The 24,766-nt window shown below is 39.6% G+C and overlaps 1 protein-coding gene across 37 annotated transcripts in view; it reads left to right on the top strand.

The window, feature by feature from the left end:
- Positions 1-24,766, top strand: part of ELF2 (E74 like ETS transcription factor 2) — a 120,123-nt gene that overhangs the window by 18,821 nt on the left and 76,536 nt on the right. For 28 of the 37 annotated variants that reach the window (XM_063809015.1, XM_063809019.1, XM_063809011.1 and 25 more), the window contains 2 exons: positions 19,566-19,650; positions 21,177-21,414. The exons of 7 other annotated variants lie outside the window; for them this stretch is intronic. In XM_063809015.1, the coding sequence (XP_063665085.1) occupies positions 21,343-21,414 (72 nt within the window). In that variant the 5' untranslated portion in view covers positions 19,566-19,650; positions 21,177-21,342. Of the gene's footprint in view, positions 1-8,531; positions 8,667-10,949; positions 11,322-19,565; positions 19,651-21,176; positions 21,415-24,766 lie in introns of all 37 variants that reach the window. 2 more of the 37 variants (XM_063809010.1, XM_063809012.1) reach the window with 2 other exon arrangements.

Raw genomic sequence — 24,766 nt, 5'->3', positions numbered from 1 at the left:
CCATGGTCATTTCTTCCCTTCTGTCAGACATAATTCCTCGGTTTGGCCTTCCCACCTCTCTACAGTCCGATAACGGACTGGCCTTTATTAGTCAAATCACCCAAGCAGTTTCTCAGGCTCTTGGTATTCAGTGAAACCTTTGTACCTCTTACGGTCCTCAATCTTCAGGAAAGGTGAAACGACTAATTGTCTTTTAAAAACACACCTCACCAAGCCCAGCCTCCAACTTAAAAAAAAGGACTCTGTCAAGAATAGAGCCCAAAGACTTGCCAACCAAGCAAGTAATTACGCTAAACCCCCTTGGACTCCCTTGGAAACTCTCTAATTAGATGTCCTGAGTCCTCCCAATTCTTAGTCCTTTAATACTTGTTTTTTTCCTTCTCTTATTCCGTTTAGTTTTTCAATTCATACAAAACCGTATCCAGGCCATCACCAATAGTTCTGTACAATAAATGTTTCCATCACCAATCATTCTATATGACAAATGTTCCCTTTAACAACCCCACAATATCGCCCCTTACCACAAAATCTTCTTTCAGCTTAATCTCTCCCACTCTAGGTTCCCACGTCGCCCCTAATCCCGCTTGAAGCAGCCCTGAGAAACATTGCACTATCTCTCCATACCACCTCCAAAAATTTTCACTGCCCCAACACTTTACCACTATTTTGTTTTATGTTATTTTTCTTATTAATATAAGAAGATAGGAATGTCAGGCCTCTGAGTCCAAGCTAAGCCATCATATCTCCTGTGACCTGCACGTATACATCCAGATGGCCTGAAGTAACTGAAGAATCACAAAAGAAGTGAAAATGGCCTGTTCCTGCCTTAATCGATGACATTACCTTGTGAAGTTCCTTCTTCTGGCTCATCCTGGCTCAAAAGCTCCCCCACTGAGCACCTGGTGACCCCCACCCCTGCCTGCCAGAGAACTACCGCCTTTGACTGTAATTTTCCATTACCTACCCAAATCCTATAAAATGTTCCCACCCCTATCTCCCTTCTCTGACTCTTTCTTCGGACTCAGCCCGCCTGCACCCAGGTGAAATAAACAGCCTTGTTGCTCACACAAAGCCTGTTTGGTGGTCTCTTCACACGGATGCGAGTTAAAGTTTTAACCTGTATTTCTATCCAGAGTATATTTAGAATCTTCTGATCCGTAGTCAGACGCGTTATCCATTGCGCCACTGGCCCCGAGCTTATCCAGAGTATATTTAGATGATACTTTGCTGTTCAATTTTCACCATCATAAAACAGGTTGAACAAGTCGTCATTGATTAGGTTATGCCTGGGAACCTGACTAGTCTAGTTCTTTGGTTGAAGATTTCTAGAAGTGTCAAAACGTGCCTGATAAAGGAAGCATCAAAATATCTCCAAAGGCCTGGGTACTGTGGCTCATCCCTGTAATTCCAGCACTTTGGGAGGCTGAGATGGGAGGATTGCTTGAAGCCAGGAGTTTCAGACCTGCCTGGGCAACAAATGAGACCCTATCTCTGCAAAAAATGAAAAAACCTTAGTTGGGTTTGGTGGCATGTGCCTATAGTCCTAGCTACTCAGGAGCCTGAGGCAGGAGGATTGCTTGAGCCCAGGAGGTTGAGGCTGCAGTGAGCTGTAATGTGATGCCACTGCACTCCAGCCTGGTTGACAGAGTGAGACCCAGTATAAAAAAAAAATTATACAGAATTTTGATGATGTCACAAGTTATCTAAGTTCATTTCTTACCTCCGTGTGTGTGTATAAGAGAGAGAGATTAATGATATTTTAGTCAGTGATGGATCAGATACACAACAGTAGTCCTGTAAGATTATAATACCTTAGTTTTACTGTACCTTTTCTATATTTAAATATGTTTAGATACACAAATACTTTCCATCGTGTTAGAGTTGTCTATAGTATTCAGTATAGTAACATGCTGTACAGGTTTGGAGACTGGGAGCAATAAGCCATATTGTGTAGCCTAGGTGTGTAGGCAGGCTACACCATCTATGTCTGTGTAAGTACGCTCTATAAGGTTTGCACAATGACAAAATCCTTAGGTCCAAAATTGCCTAAGGACCTAAGGATGCTTTTCTTAGGATATATTTCTGCCATTAAGCAATGCATCACTGTATGTGTATAGTACATAAGAATATATGTGTAAGATTAAGGCTGGGTGTGGTGGCTCATGCCTGAAATCCCAGCACTTTGGGAGGCTGAAGAGGGTGGATCATTTGAGGTCAGGAGTTCGAGACCAGCCTGGCCAACATGGTGAAACCCCATCTCTACTAAAAATACAAAAATTAGCTGGGCATGGTATGTGCCTGTAATCCCAGCTACTTGGGAAGCTGAGGCAGAATTGCTTTAACACGTGAGGTGGAGGTTGCAGTGAGCTGAGATGGCACCACTGCACTCCAGCCTGGGTGATGGAGTGAGACTCTGTCTTTAACAACAACAGCAACAACAACAACAACAACAACAACAACAAAACAACAAATATATATATATATATCTATGAATGAACATGTATGTTAATTGGATTACTCAGTGTCAAGACCGTGAATATTTAAGCTGTTATTAGTCATGGTATGAGACCATGTGTATACCACACAAGAATATATGTATAAGTTTGGCCGGGCATGGTGGCTAACGCCTGTAATCCCAGCACTTTGGGAGGCCAAGGTGGGTGGATCACGAGGTCAGGAGATTGAGACCATCCTGGCTAACACGGTGAAACCCGGTCTCTACTAAAAATACAAAAACAAAATTAGCCAGGCATGGTGGCGGGTGCTTGTAGTCCCAGCTACTCGGGAGGCTGAGGCAGGAGAATGGCGTGAACCCGGGAGGCGGAGCTTGCGGTGAGCTGAGATCGCGCCACTGCACTCCAGCCTGAGCAACAGAGCGAGACTCCGTCCCCCGACGACTCCCCCGCCAAAAAAAAAAGAATATATGTATAAAATTAATAACATGTTAACTGGATAACTCAGTGTCAAGGCCATGAGTAAATAAGGATTTTGAGATATTGTTAGTTATGGTATGAGACTCTTGAAATGAAAAGTTATTTTTATGATTGGCAAGTTATATCACTTTCCAATTAGCCTCTTCAATCAATTTTTTCTTGTAAAATGAGCTGTAAGTTCTCTTCCAGATTAAAGAGCTTTCTTGCAACTTTTCTTATCCTGTTAATTTCTAGCATCATTTTTAAACATCTGGATTAATTATTTATTCCTAAAGTAAGTCTCATGATATGAGTGCTTGTTGCCAAAATTATTTATCTTCAGTTCTGGCTTATGAGCCTAAATTGTTAAAAACTATATAGTCCTTACACTTGGTTTTCCTCAAAACGACCTCATTCTCATTTTCAAAAGCGAATTCTTTATTTAAACAATTCATTAGTTTACTTTCTATCCTTGTAAAATGCTGTGTTAATGTTTGTCTTAACAAATAAGAATGACATCAAAATTTTTCATGAGTTGTAATTAGATTATATTGCTTTTATCTTTTTCATTATTATTATTTATTATTATTATTTGTAGAGATGCAGTCTCACTATGTTGTGCAGGTTAGTCTCGAACTCCTGGACTCAAGTGATCCTCTTGCCTTGGCCTCCCCAAAGTCTTGGCCCTACAGGTGTGATACACCATCCTGGCCTTCTTAATTATTGTTTTCTGAGATGGAGTCTTGCTGAATTGCTCAGGCTGGAGTGCAAGGGCTGTTCTGAGGCATGATTCCACTACTCATCAGCATAAGAGTTTTGACCTGCTCAGTTTCTGACCTGAGCTGGTTTACCTCTTCTTAGGCGACCTGGTGATCCCCCTCTCCTTGGAGGTCACCATACTGATGGTGAACTTTGTGTTGATATATGATTGGCGTAGTGAACTACAGCTTAGAACTCCTGGACTCAAGCAATCCTCCTGCCTCAGTATCTGTAGTAGCTGAGACTGCATGGGTGTGCCACCACATCTGGTACTATATTCTCATCTGAAGCTTTAGCAGTGTAATACAGCTCTGATGCTGCCTCTATACCATGTGAACCAAGAAGTATCTGAGACAGGTCTCAATCAATTTAGAAAGTTTATTTTGCCAAGATGAAGGATGCACATCTGGGAGGTAGGTTTGTGCCTTTCTCCGAAGATGATTTTGAGAACTTCAATATTTAAAGGGGAAAGAGGAAGAAATTTTTAAAAGGTGTGGGTAGATAAGAGACAAGCAGTTGTATTCTTTTGAGTCTTTGATCAGCCTTTCACTGAATACACAATATACCTGTGAGAGGGGAGTAGAGGAATAGCCACTTAAGCCTTGTCTAGCTCAGCAAATCTGCATTTTTACATCAGAGGAAAAGTCACATGTGCATTGGTGTCAGGTTAGCAGAGGGATGACTTAGAACTCTTTTGTCCTGCACTCATGAAGATAAGCTATCAAAATACATTATCAGGGTAAAATTCAACGTAACCATTTTAGTGTAAAGATCTTGAGGCCCACAAGGAATTTCCTAGTAGGCAAATTGTGAGGGAAGTATGTAGCTTTTTTTTTTTTAATTGTTGTAGCTATCTTATTTGGGAATAAAATGGGAGGCAAGTTTGCCTGACACAGTTGCCAGCTTAGTTTTTCCTTTTGGCTTAGTGATTTTGGGGTCCTGAGATTTATTTTCCCTTTCACAACTAATATCTTAGGGTCTTGTATTATTAAAAAGATAATAACAGATCAAATGACATTCATTTAATGCTTATAGTGTGTCAGGTAGTTTATGTAAAGAATGAAAAGAACTAGATACATCTCCTTCTCAGAGTTGTTTTATACTATCTTATGGATAAGAAAATTTAAGTTAAAGGAGATTAAGTAACTGCCCAACATCAGGTAATTACTCAGCATTAAAGCCAAAACATAAAAAATATTTATTGAGCACCTATTGTGTTCTGAAGATACAGTGGCCGATAGACTTTTAACTCTTAAATCATACTAGCTCTTCAGTATTGTAGCACAAAGAAAATGACTGAGGCAAGTTTGAATTTAGAGGTTTATTTTGCCAAGGTTGAGGATGTACCCAGGCAAAAGGAACACAAAAATCACAGAACAGCTGTGACGTGTGCTTTTTCCAAAGAGGGTTTTGAGGGCTTCAACCTTTAAAGGGGAAAAAGGGGACAGTAGGGAAAGGGGAAAGAAAAAATAAAGAGGGGGAGAGTATGGTCACATTCCTGTGAGCTCACTAAATCCACATGTTGCATGTGAAAAGGAGGGGGTAGACTGAAAGTCAACTATGCATTCTTCTGGCACTCTATGAATCTGCATTTTACATAAGATAAAGTAAACAGAGGAATCAGTCAAGTATGCCTTTGTTTTGGGTGAGTGGAGAAATGACTTCTAGTCCTGTGTTTGTCCTGTACCTGTGAAGATAAGCTTTTAATTTATATTGTCAGGGTGAAATTAAACAGAATTCTGTTTTAGGGTAAAGATCTTGGGCCCAGAAGGAATTTACCTGTGAGCAAATTGTGAAAGAGGCCCCCTGGTGAGGTATCTGGCCTTTTATCTTTGCAGCTATCTATTTAGGAACAAAGTGGGAGGCAGTTTTGCGTGACTCAGTTTCTAAGCTTAACTTTTCCCTTTGGGATAGTGAGTTTGGAGGTCCCAAGATTTTTTTCCCTTTATTTATTTATTTATTTATTTATTTTTATTTTTTGAGACAGGGTCTCCCTCTGTTACTCAGGCTGGAGTGCAGTGGCACAATCTCAGCTCACAGCAACCTCTGCCTCCCAGGCTCAAGCGATCCTCCCACCTCAGCCTCCTGAGTAGCTGGGACTACAGACGTGTGCCACCGTGTCTGACTAATTTTTGTATTTTTAGTAGAGATGGGGTCTCCCCATGTTGCCCACGCTGGCCTTGAATTCTTGGGGTCAAGCAATCTGCCTTCCTTGACCTCCTAAAGTGCTGGGATTACAGGCGTGAGCCACTGTGCCTGGCCTTTTCTTTTCATTTTATTATCCTTTCATAGTATATAGAGTATTGTCAAAATAGTCTTTATGTAATAAAGGGGATAATTATGCCTATTTTACAGGGCTGTTGTAAGGATGGAAAGAATGCACAAAACTGCTTGTTTCAATAACTACAAAAATGTATGAGACTTTTGAGGCAGGAGAATGGCAGTGAGCAGAGATTGCACCACTGCACTTCAGCCTGGGCGACAGACCAAGACTCTGTCTCAAAAAAAAAAAAAAAAAAAAAAAAAAGTATGAGACTATTGTTATTGATGTTGTATTTATATTAATATTACAACTATATATATATAAAATTCCTGTTGGACTTGATAATTTCAAAAGGGAAACAGGACAACTAAAATGTGAATTAGAAGTACTTAAAGCATTGATTTCATTATTAAAAATATTTAATTTCATCAGTTAAATGACTAAGGGTAATGGAGCTTTTTCATTGATCCTGTAGGCAGGAACCAACTGTGAATTAAACTATACATAAGTGTAAATTACAAGGCTCTGCCTGGTGGCTCACACCTGTAATCCCAGCACTTTGGCTGGCTGAGGCAGGAGAATTGTTTGGGCCCAGGAGTTCAAGACCAACCTGGGCAACATAGGGAGACCCCATCTCTATAGAATAAAAAAAATTAGCTGGGCATGGTGGTGTATGCCTGTGGTCCCAGCTACTTGTGCAGAGGTGGGAGGATCACTTGAGCTTGGGAGGTTAAGGCTGCAGTGAGCCGTGATTGAGCCATTGCATTCCAGCCTGGGCAACAGAGTGAGATCCCATTTCAAAAAAAAAAAAAAATGGTGTAGACTACAAATTACAATTCTTCTCATTCAGTGTCACGATAATACTGTTAATATTTGAATACAGATGTCTCCTTAATTCTAATTTTGTACATTGTCCTTTTTAAAGTCAAGTTTACTGAAGTTTAATTTACATGTAGTAAAATTCACTCTTATATTTTTATGAGTGGCAAATTTATACTATTTTGCAGTCACCACCACAATGAAGATAATACAATATTTCTTTCACCCCAGAGAGTTTCCTTGTACCCTTTTGAGATTAAATCCTTCCAACTGATTTATTTTCTATTTCTATAATTTTATCTTTTCTTGAATGTCATATAAAATAGAGTCACCCTTTCTGTTTCTGATCTGTTAGGTGTTTCAGATATGATTGGTGTAATAGCAAGTAAGATAATTGACCCTCATGCTGATACAGCTTGCTCACAAATTAGGACTTGTATTAAGAAGCAGTTAAATCAGAAAAAAGGACAACCTGTTGGAAAATTATAAAAAGAGAATTTGTCAAAGGGTTAGTAAATAGTATTTAATTTTCATATTTTTATGACAAACTATTCAGTTTTCATGACAAACTTTGAAGAACCTATTCATGTGATCAGTTTTCACATATTGGGTGGGAAATTAATAAAATCAGTACCCTTTTTAACCTCCTCTTTGGACCCTAGTTATATAAAATTAGGTACTTTTAAATCCTTGATTCATGACACAAATAATAGCTCAAGGATGGCAGTTGCCTATTTTTAATAATATAACAAACACATATGAATCCATCATTCTGCGTGAGAACTAGAACCTTGACAAGAACTCGCATCAGATTTACCCATGTGGGCCTTAATATAAAACAGAATTTGCATTGCCTATGTTTCTTATTAATTAGTAGGAATCCCCCAATCCCCACCTTTTTGGGGGTGGGAGAGGCAAATAACTTTTGCCAGTCTCTTGATTTTCAGCCTTGTTTTGGTTTATATTGTTATAAACCAAACAATAAAATTTAAACAGTTTTGATATAGTCAAAACTAATTCTTTGCTTTTTGCTTTCGGTGTCTCATCTAATAATTTTTTCTTAATTGCGAGTTCATGAAGATATTCTATATTTTCTTCTGATTTTTAGGAATATTTAGGTCTCTTCTGTATCTGTAATTTATTTTGTGATTGATGAGAGGCAGTAATTAAAAATTTTAAATCTTGTATGGCTGATCGTTTGTACTAGCACAATTTATTAAATAGCTCTCTTTTTCTTTCTTTCTTTCTTTTTTTTTTTTTTTTTTTGAGATGGAGTCTTGTTCCGTCACCTAAGCTGGAGTGCAGTGGTGCGATCTCGGCTCACTGCAAGCTCGCCTTCCGGGTTCACGCCATTCTCCTGCCTCAGTCTCCTGAGTAGCTGGGACTACAGGCGCCCGCCACCAAGCCCGGCTAATTTTTTTGTGTTTTATTTAGTAGAGACGGGTTTCACCGTGTTAGCGAGGATGGTCTCAATCTCCTGACCTTGTGATCCACACGCCTCAGCCTCCCAAAGTGCTGGGATTACAGGCATGAGCCACCACACCCAGCTAGCTCTCTTTTTCATTGATTTTAATTTACCTCTTTCCTGTATTAAGTTTTCAATTTGCATGGGTCTTTTTCTGGCCTCTATATTGTGTTCCATTGGTATATTTGAGTATATCTACACCATAACCTTATTGCCTAGTTAGTATAGACTACAGCAGTTCTTGAGGAGGGTCTTGGCTGACTTTTGCCCTTTGCTCATTCACATATTTTTTTTTTTTTTTTTTTTGAGACAGGGTCTCACTCTGTCACCCAGGGAGGACTGCACTGGTGTGATCACGGCTTACTGCAACCTCAATCTCCTGGGCTCAAGTGGTTCTCCCACCTCAGCCTCCACAGTTGGGACTACAGGTGTGCACCACCACGCCCAGGTAATTTTTTTTTTTTTTTGAGATGCAGTTTTGCTGTTGTTGCCCAGGCTGGAATGCAGTCGTGTGATCTCGGCTCACTGCAACCTCTGCCACCCGGGTTCAAGCAATTCTCCTGCCTCAGCCTCCTGAGTAGCTGGGATTACAGGCACCTGCCACCATGCTGGGCTAATTTTTTGTATTTTTAGTAGAGACATTTTGTATTTTTATTAGTATTTTTAGGGGTTTTACCATGTTGGCCAGGCTGGTCTCGAATGCCTGACCTCAGGTGAGCCACCTGCTTCGGCCTCCCAAAGTATTGGGATTACAGGCGTGAGCCACTGTGCCTGACCACGCCCAGCTAATTTTTATATTTTTTATAGAGATGGGGTTTCACCATGTTGCCCAGACTGGTCTCAAGCTCCTGGCCTGAAATGATCCACCCACCTCGGCCTTCGTAAGTGCTGTGACTAGAGGTGTGAGCTACTGTGCCTGACCCACATACATTGTTTACTATCTTTGTCAAGATTTTTGTAAAACCCTCTTGGGATTTTTAACTGGAAATACATTGAATTTTTTGATAGATTAATTTGGTGAGAATTGACATCCTTAAGACAGTGAGTATACCTACCTATGAACATGGTATTTGCCCATGTAGAATTTTTTTCAAGGAATTTTATGATTTTCTTTATAAAAATCATATACACCCTTTCGGTTAGATTTATTCTTAGGTTTGTAGTTTTTATGGTTATGGTAAATGACACTGTTTAGTTTTTTATTTTTATTTGTATTTTTTTGAGACGGAGTCTTGCTCTGTCGCCCAGGCTGGAGTGCAGTGGTGCGATCTTGGCTCACTGCAACCTCTGCCTCCTGGATTCAAGTGATTTGCCTGCCTCAGCCTCTCAAGTAGCTGGGACCACAAGTGCATGCCACCACGCCTAGCTATAGCATTTTTGTATTTTTAGTGGAGGTGGGGTTTCACCATGTTGGCCAGGCTGGTCTCGAACTCCTGACCTCACAATCCACCTGCCTCGGCATCCCAAAGTGATGGGATTACAGGCGTGAGCCACCATGCCCAGAGATAAATGATATTCTTTTAAAAAATTATACTCTGTTGCTGGCCTATAGAAAAACAGCTGATTTTCATCTATTGATTTATGTCCAGAGACTTAGCAAACCCTCTTTTTTCTTCTAATATCTGAAGACTATTTTAAATTTCCTATGTAGATAGTATATTTTACGTGATACATCATTTCTTCCTTTCCAATTCCTATGCCGTTTATTTGCTTTTCTTACGGAATTGGTTAGGATTGTCAGTACAAGTGTTGAATTAAGGTGGTAATTGTAGGTAAATGTGTTTGTTCTCAATACTGGGAGAAAGTTTAAAATATCTTGTTTTTGAGTCTTGGTTGAATTTTTTTCTTAAATTTTAAAAGGATGTTGAATTTTATGAAGACATTTGTACCGCATCTACCAAAATGATGTATTAGTTATCTATTGCTGCATAACAAATTACCTAAAACATTTTGTTGGTGAGGATATGGAGAACTGGGTATCTTCAAATGCTGCTGGTAGGAATGTGAAATGGTGTAGCCACTTTGGAAAAGCTTGTCATTTCCTCAAAATGTTAAACATACAGTTACTGTGTTCTGGCACTTCTTCTCCTGGCTATATATGCGAAAGAAATGAAAACATTCATATAGAACATATGTCTTGTACATGAATTTTCAGAATAGCATTCACAATGGTAAAAAAAAAAAGTAGAAACATCTCAAATGTGCATCGGTGGATGAATAGAGAAATGTGATATGTCTATACAATAGGATATTACTCAGCAATAAAAAGAAATTAAATACTAACAGATGTTACATGTAAATGAAAGGAACCTTGAAAACTTCATTGTAAGTGAAAGAAGCCAGTCACAAAAGACCACATAGTAGGCTGGGTATGATGGCTCAGGCCTGCAATCACAGCACTTTGGGAGGCCAAGGCAGGAGGAGCCCAGGTGTTCACTTGAGCCCAGGAATTTGAGATCAGCCTGGGCAACATAATGAAGCCCTGTCTCTACAAAAAAAAAAAAAAAAAATTAGCCAGGTATGACTTCACATGTCTGTAGTCCTAGCTACTGTAGAGGCCCTGAGGTAGGAGGATCACTTGAGGCCAGGAGGTCAAGGCTGCAGTGAGCAGCCTTGTCTCCCCACCCCCCCAAAAAAATCACATATTATATAATTATATTCATATGAAATGGCCAGAACAGACAGCTCTCTGGAGATAGAAAGTACATTAATTTTTTTTTTTTTTTTTAAGGTACAGGGTCTTGGCTGGGCACGGTGGCTCATGCCTGTAATCCCTGCATTTTGGGAGGCTGAGGCAGGCGGATCACCTGAAGTCAAGAGTTTGCGACCAGCCTGATCAACATGGAGAAACCTTGTCTCTACTAAAAATACAAAATTAGCTGGGCCTGGTGGCGCATGCCTGTAATCCCAGCTACTCGGGAGGCTGAGACAGGAGAATCGCTTGAACCTGGGAGGCGGAGGTTGCGGTGAGCTGAGATCGTGCCATTGCACTCCAGCCTGGGCAACAAGAGTGAAACTCCATCTCAGGAAAAAAAAAAAAAAATCTCTGGCTGGGTGCCGTGGCTGACGCCTGTAATCCCAGCACTTTGGGAGGCCGAGGCAGGTAACTCATGAGGTCAGGAGTTCAAGACCAGCCTGGTCAAGATGGTGAAACCCCGTCTCTACTAAAAATACAAAAAAAAATTAGCTGGGCGCAGTGGCAGGTGCCTGTAATCCCAGCTACTTGGGAGGCTGAGGCAAGAGAATCGCTTGAACCCAGGGGAAGGAGGTTGCCGTGAGCCGAGATCGCGCCACTGCACTCCAGCCTGGGTGACAGAGTGAGACACTGTCTTAACAAAAAAAAAATCTCCATACTGTTTTTCATAGAGGTTGCACTAATTTACATTTCCACTAGCAGTGCATAAGTGTTCCCTTTTCACCAAGTCCATGCCAATATCTATTGTCTTTTGTCTTAATAATGGCCATTCTTGCAGGAGTAAGATGGTGTGTCATTGTGGTTTTAATTTGCATTTCCCTGAATGATTAGTGATATTGAGCACTTTTTCATTTATGTGTTGGCCAGTTGTATATCTTCTTTTGAGAAATGTTTGTTCATGTCATTTTCCCACTTTTTCATGAGATTATTTTTTTTCTTGCTGATTTGTTTGAGCTCCCTGTGGATTCTGGACGTTGGTCCTTTGTTGGATGCACAGTTGGCAAATATTTTCTCCCATTCTGTGGGTTGTCTCTTTACTCTGATGATGATGCTGATTATTATTTTTTGCTGTACAGAAGCCTTTTAGTTTAATTAGGTCCCATTTATTTATTTTTGTTTTAGTTGCATTTGCTTTTGGGGTCTTAGTCATGAATTCTTTGCTTAGGCCAATGTCCAGAAGAATTTTTTTCTAGGTTATCTTCTAGGACTTTTATGGTTTTAGGTCTTATATTTAAATCTTTGATCCATCTTGAGTTGATGTTTGTATAAGATGAGAGACAGGGATCCAGTTTCATTTTTCTACTTGTGGCTAGCCAGTTTTCTCAGCACCATTTATTAAATAAATAGGGTGTCCTTTCCCCAATTTATGTTTTTCATGCTTTGTTGAAGAGAGTTGGTTGTGGATATTTGGTTTTATTTCTGGATTCTTTAATCTGTTCCATTGGTCAATGTGTCTATTTTTATACCAGTACCATGCTGTTTTGTTAACTATAGCCTGGTATAATTTGAAGTCCAATAATGTGATGCCTTCAGATTTGTTGTTTTTGTTTAGGATTGCTTTGGCTATTCAGCCTCTTTTTTGGTTTCATAGGAATTTTAGGATTTTCTTTCTCTAAATCTGTGAAAAAGGATGTTGCTGTTTTGATCAGATTTGTATTGAATCTGTAGATTGCTTTAGATGGTATGGTCATTTTCATGATACTGATTCTTCCAATCCATGAGCATGGGATGTGTTTCCATTTGTTTGTGTTATCTATGGTTTCTTTCATCAGTGTTTGTAGTTCTTCTTGTAGAGATCTTTCACCCCCTTGGTTAAGTATATTCCTAGGTATTTTATATATATATTTGCAGCTGTTATAAAATGGATTGAGTTCTTAATTTGATTCTCAGCTTGGTCATTGTTGTTGTATAGCAGTGCTACTGGATTTGTGTTCATTGACTTTGTAACCTAAGATTTTACTAAATTCACTTATCAAATCTAATAGTCTTTGGAGGAATCTTCAGCATTTTGTAGGTATACGATCATATCATCAGCAAACAGCGATACTTTGACTTCCTGTTTTCCAATTTGGATGCCCTTTATTTCTTTCTCATGCCTGATTGCTCTGGCCAGGACTTAAAGTACTATGTTGAAAAGAAGTGATTAAAGTGAGCATCCTTGTCTTATTCCAGTTCTCAGGGGGAATGCTTGCAACTTTTTCCCATTCAGTATGCTTTGTCGTATATGACTTTTATTATTTTGAGATAATTCCCTTCTGTGCCTTGTTTTTTGGGTGTTTTTATCATAAAGGGATACTTGATTTTATTGAATGTTTTTTCTGCATCTATTGAAACAATCATGTGGTTTTTGTTTTTAATTGTTTATGTGATATATCACATTTGTTGACTTGCATATGTTAAACCATCCCTGCATTCCTAGGATTAAACCCACTTGATCATGGTGTATTATCTTTTTGATGTGCCATTTGATTTGGTTAGCTAGTATTTTGTTGAGGATTTTTACATCTATGTTCATCAGGGATATTGGTCTGTAGTTTTCTTTCTTTTTGTTACATCCTTTCCTGGCTTTGGTATCAGGGTGATACTGACTTCATAGAATGAAGAGGAACAGGTTGCTTCCTTGATGTGGTGCTGTCCCCCTTGCCCTAGGAGTAGGAGTCCCTGAGAGCCAGACTACTGTGAGTACTGCTGCTCCTCTGGGTCTAGCTGCCCAGTGGGGTTACCACATTCCAGGCTGATTCTGGGGAATGTCTGCAAGGGATCCAGTGATGTTATCTGTCCTCAAGTCTCCCAGCAATGTGTACCAGCACCAGCTCTCATAGGGGTAACAGGGGAATGACATACGTTGTGAGATTGCTTGGTTGTAAATAGCCATAGTGCATTGGCTTTCTTAAATGCTGGTTGTAGTATTAATAAACTGGTCATGTGGACAGACTCAGGACATCCTGGTTAGCCAGGGTACTGCAGACAGTGCTGATAGCTGGGTCATGCATAAGTTTTCTCCTTCTTGGGTGCAATGTTATTTTACCTGTAGATGCTGTAGTAAACTGTGTCTGTTGGCCTCCAGCCAGGAGACGGTGCTTGCAAAAGAGTGCCAGCTGTGGTTGAAGTGGTGGGATATGTGCTTGTCTTATGTTACCCATGGGAGGTATTTTGGTTTATCAGATGATGGGTGAGGCCATAGGGCTCCCCTAAGTTTCTGTCTTTTGTGTTAACCTACCAGGGCAGGTGGAGGGTCAAAGCCAGGTGGGGGGCTTGGTCGGGCAGGCCTGCTCTTTGGCTCTGCATGTGTGGTGTAAGCACAGACCCATGTTGGGCTTTTGGAGCCATTCCCTGGCCTCTGGGGTAATGTTCCAGGAAAAAGCTTAGCTGCCTCTGCTTCACAGAAGAGTTCATGCAGGGAGTGGGGAGTAGCAGGTGGGAGTAAGTCTCATCCAGCTCCTACACACTTGGCAAGGCAAATCTCTCACTCAGAGTGTTCACTAGCAGCAGCTAGCTAAATTCCAAGCTGTTTACATACAGGAACCTCAGCTTTCAGGCCACGCCCCTTTTCATCCACTGGCAATGCCAGAGCACCCAACTTCTGTGTCTGTGATTACAGCTCACTTCCCAGTCATCCGCCCAGTTCAGCCAAGGCAGTTCATCCCCACTTGAGATTATATTTTGAATTTCAAATTGGGAGCTTCTTTCAACCTGCAACCACTGCCTGAGTTGGTTGGCAGAACTTTGTGAACTCTCCTGTGACAGAGAATCAGGAATAGCTTCCCTTGGTTTGCGTTGGAGACTGGGAATACGCACAAGGCTCTTCCCGCCCCTGGTGCTTCTTGTATATTCTCCACTGCTCCCTATATTAGTTTTAGCACTGGGTGGGGTTAAGGCCTTCCTCTGTGGGCCGGATTTCCAGTTTTCATAGTGGGGGTGTATACTCTGGAGGTAATCTCTCTCCCTCTCACACTCTGGGGACTTACAGTTTTTTACCTGGCTCATGGTGTAGACTTCAGCCTGCCCCTTCTTTCAAAGGATCTGTGGTTTCTTTCCGTTTTTCCATTAAGTTCCTGCATTGCTTCTTTGAAAAAAGTTCACAGTTTGAGTCTTTACCCACTATTTTTTCTTCCCAAGTGGAAGAGGCATGCCAATACTACCTCCAATCTGCCATCTTGGGGAGGGTGGGAATTTTTTTTTTAATTAAAATTTAAATTTTTGTAGGCTGATTTTGTGGCAAGGATCAGGCTAAGGTGTATTTAAGGTCTTCTCAGGTCTTTTCTGAGCCTGGGCATGTGTGGTCACTTTCCACATTTTTTCATATATATAGTTTTTGAATGTTCTAGTCTTTATTTTAGTTTATTTTTTATTTTGAGGCAGAGTCTTACTCTGTTGCCCGGGCTGGAGTGCAGTGGCTTGATCCTGGCTCACTGCAACCTCCGCCTCCCGAGCTCAAGCTCCTGCCTCAGCCTCCCGAGTAACTGGGATTACAGGCACCTGCCACCATGCTGGGCTATTTTTTGTATTTTTAGTAGAGATGGGGTTTCACTGTGTTGGCCAGGCTGGCCTTGAACTCCTAACCTCAAGTGATCTTGGCCCACCTTGGCCTCCCAAAGTGCAGGGATTACAGATGTGAGCCACTGTGCCCAGCCAAATGTCCTGGTCTTTAATGTGTGGCTCTCAAAAGGGGAAAAAGAGTAAAATGGGGTTTGCTGGCCTTTTAAGTCCCCTAGAAGTGACTTCAGCCAGAGGGGGAGAGGCTTGCAACAGTGAAGGGAGGCATAACAATAATATCTACTCATTTCTTTGGATGCTTCTCTGTGATCAGAAGCAATAATCAGTGATCAGAGCACAGATCTCTGATATTTGGAAAATAGTCCTTTTTGCTTACCATGGCCCTCACAAGTTGCATGCAGACTGTTCCAGGAACACATGCACAGCTGTCTACCCTCGAGTTGGGGGATGGGTAGCTGATACTGTGCTGAGAGCTAGAATGACCGAAATTAACCACAGTTTATTGTTCAAGCCTTCCCTTGGAGGTTGTAAGCCTTTAGCCAGAGTTCCAAAATAGTTACATTAGGTAGATTCTGCCAGTGCAATTGTCTAGATAGGGATACAGATTCCTGGTGCATCCTACTCCATCATCTTCTGAGAATCCTCCAGCCTGGATTCATTCTTGACTTCTTTCTTTCTGTCATAGCAGTCAATCCACATCAATTTTGCTTGCAAATGTCATCCTTTTATCTGCAAAATACATCTAAAGATTGACCACTTTTTTTTTTTTTTTTTTTTGAGACAAGGTCTCACTCTGTCGCCCAAACTGGAGTGCAGTAGAGAGATCTTGGATCACTGCAGCTTCAACCTGCCCAGCGTCCCGAGTAGCTGGGACAAAGGGGTGTGCCATCACGCTTGGCTATGATCACTTTTCACTACCTCCAGAACTACCACTCTGGTCCCAGCCCGTATCACTTCTCATCTCATTATGGGTTTGTGCAAAAGTAGTTTGCATTACATTAAAAGTAATGGCAAAACTGCAATTACTTTTGCACAACATATATTATTGCAGCCTGCTAACTGACCCCTGTTTCTGCTGTTGTCCCCTTGTCTGTTCTCAACCCAGCATCTGAGTGATCCTTATAATAATCAGATCATCTTTTTGTGTAAAACCTTTCTTCTCTCTGAAGTCAAAGTCCTTACAGGGGACCTACTTGGCTCCCTTCCCTTACCTTTCTGTCCTCTTCTTCAACTATTCTTTCTTCCTCTTGCTCACTTCACTTCAGCTGTATTGGGTCCCCTTGCCGATCCTTTAACTAGTCAGGCATACATCCTCTTGAGGGTGTTGAATTTCTTTTGACTAGAAGGCTCTTCCGCCAGGCATTGCCACAACTCACTTCTACTTTTGGGTTTTTACTCATCTGTCACTTTTTTAGTGAGTCCTTATCTGACCACTCAATCTGAATTGGCAGCTCTCCCTGCCAAATAATCCCTATCTCTTTGGTTAATTTAACTCCTTAGCCTTCATCACCATCTACAGGTATGGTGTACTATTTTTTTCTCTCTCCTCTGCAGTGTAAGATCCATAAAAACAGGGACTTTGCCTTTATTCACTACTGGACCCGGGCACCTAAAATTGTGCTATCATATAATAGTGCTCATTTAGTGTTTGTGTGATTGAATTAATGAGTGGAGTGCTTGGGTTATCCTGGCATCAGTGCTTAGTATTTATGTATACCTTATCTAATTTCAATGAAGTAGAGGCAATAAAACATCTAGTAGACAAATCTGGAAGAGAGAGTTGAGTGAAGCTGTAGGAGTAGATTTCATAGCTTAGAAAGAGTGTAAAGAATCTGAAGAGAAAAGGACTAGGGATGGGATCCTGGAAACACCCGCCTGTAAGGGTTGACCAGAGAGCAGCACTGTCCTAAGACTTCACCAACTGGCAACAAAAGACCTGTGCTTTAAAGGTCCTCATATGGCCTTCCTCCAGCAGCTACAACCCTACCCATAGAGTGAAGACTTTGGGGGGGCCAAGGTGACTAGACTAGTCTACCTGGTCTCTTTCTAGATCAGTCTTTGAATATTTGATCCTAGAATTTCCTGCCCATGTGTCCCTTCACAACTCTCTTCTCTGATTCTTTCCTCTCTTGACTGTACAACACATATGGGATCCCCTGTGTTTAAGGGATGGCCAAGGAGCAGCTGTTTGCAGTCATGTGACCAGAGCTTGGACCTGTAGGCTTTATATATGTGTGCATATGAAGTCCTTCGTAGTATAAAGTGGAGCTAAAAGTGGGAAGAGAAAAGGAGTTGGCTGCAGACAAGGGGAAGGGGTATGGATTTTCCTTCCTATGTCCCTACGTAACATGAAGGGAACCTGAGAACTCAAAAATAGAACTTGGCCTTTCAGGTTATTATTAGTCAAGATAGAAGGATGGAATAATAATTTAACAGCTTGATTTAGAACTTTAAAAAATATTTAGACACATGGTATGTAGGCTTCCATTTGTATTCTTGTCCCAGGCCCCTTGAAAATGAGGGTTGAGCCTGCAAGGGGGAATTGAAAGGGAGTAGCCAGAGAGGGAAAAGATAAATTCAAGGTAGAGTTTCAAGAAGGGAGTGATTAACAGTGTCAGATGCTTCAGAGGCAGCAAGTCCTATGAAGACAGAAATGTATCCATTGGATTCTACAAGCAGAATTTAGTAAAAGTTTCAGTTGAGTGGGGATGGATGCCAAACTTTGATAGAAGGAGGAGTGCTTGAGAAATTAGAAAGTGGAGACAAGAGTATAAAATATAAAAGATTTCTTATCTAGAAACTTACCTGAGAAAGGAAGGAACTGGAGCAGTAGCTGGAAGGGTATGCAGGATAATGGAAGAGGACTTTTCCTTTTTTTTTTTTTTTTTTTTTTTTTTTTTGAGACAGGGTCTTGCTCTGTCACCCAGGCTTGAGTGCAGTGGCAGGATCACAGCTCACTGTGGCCTCAACCTCCTGGGCTCAAGCGATCCTCCCACCTCAGCCTACCAAGTAGCTGGGACTACAGGTTTGCACTACCAGGCCCAGCTAAGTTTTTTATTTTTTGTAGAGACAGGGGTTTCCCTATGTTGGCCAGGCTGGTGTGGAGCTCCTGGGCTCAAGTGATCTTCCGCCTTCCTCTCCCAAAGTGTTGGGATTACAGGCCTGAGCCACCTTGCCCAGCCAACTTTTCTACTTTTAAGATGAGAGGATCTTGCAAATGCTTGTATGTTGAGGGAAAGAAGTCCAATGGTAGTATGAGAAGGTTAAGGAAAAAGGGAATAATTGATGGAACAAGGCCTACGATCAAGTGCTTAAGTCAATACATTAGCCTTTGAAAGAAGGAGGACTATTTGAGGAGGCTTGGGAGTTAGAAGTAGGGCTTGGGATGTTTGCATGGGTGCTGATGCTAAGTTGGTGGGGTGAGATAGCAGGAACATGTCTAATAGTGACTCAGGAGGCTGAGGTGGCAGAATCACCTGAGGCCAGGAGTTCAAGATCAGACTGGGTAACATAGCAATATCTTATATTTAAAAATAAAAGTAAAAAGTAAGAAATACTGACCTGAGCATGGTGGCATATGCCTATAGTCCCAGCTCCTCAGGCGGTTGAGGCAGAAGGATTGCTTGAGCCCAGGAATTTGAGGCTGCAGTGAGCCGTGATCTCACCACTGCGATCCAGCCTTGGTGACAAGAGTGAGACCCCAACTCTAAAAAATTTTTTTTCCTTAAACATTGTTTTATAGTAGTTTTTTGGGCTAGTCCTATTTTTCAAACTTGATTTTATACTCCTGGGGAGCAGGGGTTATACCTGTAGCCACTTACTAAGAACCTGTTATTAGAACTTGCCCAATGGAGAAAAAAAAAAAAAACCTGTTTGAAATGCAGCCCATAATATGGAGCATAGGCTTCATACGTTGATTCTGTCCTCACTCAATAGTTGTTATGTAGTGGTGAATTAAAATTTTAAGTTTGATAAAAACTTCTGATTTCTCAAAAACCTAGAAATAATTTATTATATTCCTTATGTGAATGCGACATATGGCTTTGGAAGTGATTTGTTTTATTAAGTATTTACTATCTCAATCACACCTGTTTGAGCATAGTGCTTTTTAATATAATTATATTAATATTATCTTTTTTCCCCTCCCGCTGGTAGTTCCAAAGAACTACTGGTTCAGATTTTAGCTCTTCCCAAGTTATGAAAATAGTGAAGGATGCTTAGACTACTTAACATACAAACTGTAAGTAAAATTTATTTCTGCTATTATTATATATATTGGGAATAGTACCTTATATGGTGATAGTATGATGGGACTGTGGAATTTTATTATTTTTTCTTCTTAAGATACAAAGACTTTCTATTCCATTTTATGTTTATAAGATCAAAAGGGAGGCTAATAGTACTGATCAGTAAGATGAAATTTCTGCTTTTTTTCAGGTATTTCATTTTATTCTAGAAGTTTCTGGAAACTTATTGCCAGCAGGCAAACATAATACAAGGGCATAATATTAATGGAATGATTTATGGGAACTATATACTTTCTCTTCAAATATGCTTGATTTTTCTGCATTCTTTTTGACATGAAAAAATTCTGTTAGTAATAAATCTCTGTACTTCCTCTGTATGAAAATTTTTGTATACATGAAATCAAATAAAATAATTTTTTAGGAGTAATTTAATTCATAAATTCAGATCATATAGGAAGGGGAAAAATGTGAGAGGTTAAGAAATTACTTGAAACCATTTGCTATATTGCATCTTGAACTAATATCAAAACAATTGAGGAAAGTATGATAGAACTAATATCAAAAAATTGAGGAAAGTATGATAAAATAATATTGAAGGCATTCCAAGTGGTAACTACTTTATTTTTAAACTACTTTATTTGAAAATATAAGCAATTCAAATAAATCTCTCTTACATACAGTTCCTGTATTCAAAGTGTGAATACAAAATGAGATTGCTGCCATAAGCAAAAGACAGTTCTGATTGTTCAGACAAACCAGATGAGGCAAAGAAGAAGAGTGAAATATTTAAGGATCAATAATCTTTTGATTTGTTAAATAGGCAAATAGTTTTAAAAGTTTTCTCAGTCTGGCACATTTTATATATTAAATGAATAAGAGATCTTTAACATTTATAGAAACTAACATATTTCAGGAATAAAACAGCATCTTTATAAAAGGAGAAAGTTATAACTTTTTTTTTTTTTTGAGATGGAATCTCACTCTGTCGCCAGGCTGGAGTGCAGTGGCGCCATCTTGGCTTACTGCAACCTCCACCTCCTGGGTTCAAGCGATTCTCCTGCCTCAGCCTCCCGAGTAGCTGGGACTACAGGCACGCTTCACCATGCCCAGCTAATTTTTGTATTTTTAGTAAAGGTGGGGTTTCACCATGTTGGCCAGGGTGGTCTCGATCTCTTGACCTCATGATCCACCTGCCTCGGCCTCCCAAAGTGCTGGAATATACAGGCGTGAGCCACCGCACCTGGCACAGTTATAACATTTTATCTCCTAGAATATGAATATCATAATACTACCTATGTACAATTGCTTGTTAAGAACTTAATTCAGTATGTTCATGAACTTGATTACTAACTCTTAAGAAGCAGAATGTTCATTACTGCCCTCTTTTGACATGGGGATGTAGAAGCCTGTCTTCTTTTTCTTAGTTAAGTGTTAAAATTAGATTGCACAATAAGTTATGCTTTATTTATGTCCTTCCTGTAATTTTTAAAATAACTTTTCAAATTCTTCCTCTTTTTAGGCTTTCTGGTTAATCATCTTTAGAAGACTGGATTTCTGGATATCTACTCCACTCCATCTCTATTGACTTTTAAAACATGATAATGCAAACCTATAACACTGGCAACCATCAGTGAACCTTTAATTTCATTGATTAATAGCGTTTGAAGCTTCCTCAGGGAATAACAATGACATCAGCAGTGGTTGACAGTGGAGGTACTATTTTGGAGCTTTCCAGCAATGGAGTAGAAAATCAAGAGGTTAGGCATTCAATGAATTACATTTCTATTTTCTTCATAGAAATTTGTGCATGAACTAATTTTGAAATTAATAGGAAACATATTTGAGAGTAGAAATGTACAAAGCATGAAATTATACATGTACATGTCATGTATCCTTATATAATTTAGGTAATAGAAGGTCAAGGAAGGTATTGCAGGGCTTACGTGAATTGTTGGAACATACATATTAGAATGAACTTGGAGGGAGGAAAGGAATGGAAAGAACACTATAGTATTAGTTGAGAGTTAAATTTAAATCCCTCATAAAACCCATTGTCTTGGATTATACTGTAGGTATATACTATGCCCAAATACCTAAATTAGATTCATTCTAAGTTAGAATTTTGTATGTGCTTTACTTATTATCTTTGTTTCTTGATTATTTTATATCTAAATCGGTGTGGAGATCCATTGTATTTTAATCTCATTTAAACACTTACGAATTTAGATAATTAGTCAGAAAATGAATTCAGATTTTGAAATTTTATGCGTGTAGGATTTTGAATCATTAGCATATTTGGTTATTTTGTTATTGATAACATTGAAGAATTAGATGAGAATAAAAAAATAACAGTAGTAGAAATACCGGGGCTTCTAGGTCCTGGCTTCTGTTCTCAGCATTCAGTAAAGAGTGAATATTGGGGCCAGTCGCGGTGGCTCACGCCTGTAATCCCAGCACTTTGGGAGGCCCAGGTGGGCGGATCACCAGGTCAGGCATTTGAGACCATCCTGGCTAACATGGCGAAACCCTGCCTCTACTAAAAATACAAAAAATTAGCCAGGCGTGGTGGCGGGCGCCTGTAGTCCCAGCTACTCGGGAGGCTGAGGCAGGAGAATGGTGTGAACCCGAGAGGCGGAGCTTGCAGTGAGCCGAGATCATGCCACTGCACTCCAGCCTGTGCGACAGAGCGAGACTCCGTCTCAAAAAAAAAAAAAAAGAGTGAATATTGGAAGGGATCTAATTATAATTCAATAGCCGTCATAATAATGGACAATGTTTGTTCAGAGCTGAGGTGGGAAAATGGAGAGTTTTCTATATTAAAAAAAAAAATCTGTTTTGTCTATTTTCTTTGAAAGATGCTGCATTACTCGTGCTTCCTACCAGTATAACGGTATAATGGCATGTTTGAGAAACAAGTTAGGACATCAGTCTGTGCGTTCTGTAGTCTGGATTCTTTTTTTTTGCCTCCTTGGTGTCTGCTCATTTTTCTTAAGATCCGGATCAGCTATGGGCAAATTCACTGGGAATAGGATAAAGTGAAGGTCTTCTTTTTCTTTTCTCAGTGGACTCAAAAACTCTTAAGTGTTTCTTTTGTATTCAAATCCAAAACAGGTACAAAGTCCATTAAGAGAAGCCACAGCTGCAGAACATACTTTCTTCCCATCGTCAATGTCTTATTTCTTCCCTCAAGATTCACTTTCTGTATGATCACCTCCAGGAATGACTCACCGAAGACATTAGGGATTGGGGAACTGCCATCCCCTCCTAGATTACCCAGACCAAATACTGCTTTTTCCTCAAATGCTTTCTCCTGCCATATAGTTTTGCTCTGTTTTAACCCTATGAGGGGAGCCACCAAAAACAATAGGCAGAATATCTTTACCTTGTGTGGATTAAAAGGTATCATTAATATGGGGAAAATGAGGACAACAGTTTGTTTCTGGAATACTCCTTATATTTTTCTTCCTTTACATGGAACTTCAGTGTTCACGGCCAGGAGAACTTATTATCATGGAAGAAAGAATCTCATAAATGAAATGACTTTACCAAGTTATTATTGACTAGTGATTTATGTGGTAGTCTTATAGGTTGATCACATTTTATAAAGGAAGTCAGAAGAAGACTATATCCTTAATGAGCATGTCAGGTAGTGTGGCCCCAGAGTAGGGCAAACTATTCTGGGGAGTTTTTTGTTTATGCTACGTAAGTGGCCACTTATTTTCATTCATTTTTTCCTTTGACTAATATTAATTCACCACTTAACTATCTATGAAGTACTTTTCTAGGCACTGGGGATAAATATTTCAGAAATGTTATGAAAAATAATTCAGGACTAGAGCTGGATAGAGAAGTTAGTAGGGAGTATTTCAATTAGGGCAGCCAAGGAAGGCTTCACCAAAGTGGTGACATTTTAGTTTAGAGCTAAATGAGGTGAGGGGTGGGGCAATATAAATATCTAGGGGAAGAGAATTGTGGGAAGAGAGAAAAGCCACTAATACTGGAAACATGGTTTGATTTTACAAAGGGAGATTTGAGAATGGTGGTATTTGAAAGATAGATTTTTGTCTTAGGAGCAGTTTTTCAAGAATGTTTCATTCATATATATATATATATATACACACACACACACACACACACATATATATATATAAAGTATATGTATAATAGAATATATATTCTAAAATGTAGAATGGGATGAAAACTGACCTGTCAACATTTTGTAATCAGAGTCCCAGAACCTGAAGAAAAAATAAATATTTAAAAAGTGGTAGGTATCTGGAGTTTTATTATCACTATTTTTAGGCTTTCTTTGTAATGTTTCCCCTGATTATAAAAGTAATACATTTAATACAATTAGGATTATTCTATTTCTGAAAATGATGTCCCAAAATAGTAAACTATAATGAGTATAGTTGCAAAAATTATTTTTCAAAATAGTAATAAATATATAAAATGTAGTCATATATTTAAAAATTCAAAGTACCAAATATGACTTAAATATATAGGGATAATTTAATAATTTAATACTAAGAGAAGTATTGGGCCTGGTGTGGTGGCTCATACCTGTAACCCCTACACTTTGGGAGGCCAAGGCAGGATGATCACTTGAGGACAGGAGTTCAAGACCAGCCTAAGCCACCCAGGAGACCCCCATTTCTATATTGGGGAGACTAAGGCAGGTGGATTTCTTGAGCTCAGGACTTCAAGACCAGCCTGGGCACCATGGCAAAACCCTGTCTCAAAATAAAATAAAATAAAATAAAATAAAATAAAGTGATAAAATAAAATAAAATAAAATAATTAAATAAAATAAAATAAAAATAAAAAAATACAATACAATACAATACAATACAATACAATACAATACAATACAATACAATACAATACAATAAATACTAGCCAGGCATGGTAGCATGCACCTGTAGTCCCAGGTACTTGGGAGGCTGAAGTGGGAGGATTGCTTGAGCCTGGGAGGTAGAGGTTGCAGTGAGCCATAATGGTGCCACTGCACTCCAGCCTGGGTGACAAACAAACAAAAACAATGAAAACACAAAAAAGCAAAACCAAAAAACTAGCAGTCAAATCTAGCAGTGTATAAATGGTAGAATG

The sequence above is a fragment of the Pan troglodytes genome, chromosome 3, assembly GCF_028858775.2.
Source record: "Pan troglodytes isolate AG18354 chromosome 3, NHGRI_mPanTro3-v2.0_pri, whole genome shotgun sequence".
Classification (NCBI taxonomy): Eukaryota; Metazoa; Chordata; class Mammalia; order Primates; family Hominidae; genus Pan; species Pan troglodytes.
This window is presented reverse-complemented; position numbering and strand designations above follow the sequence as displayed.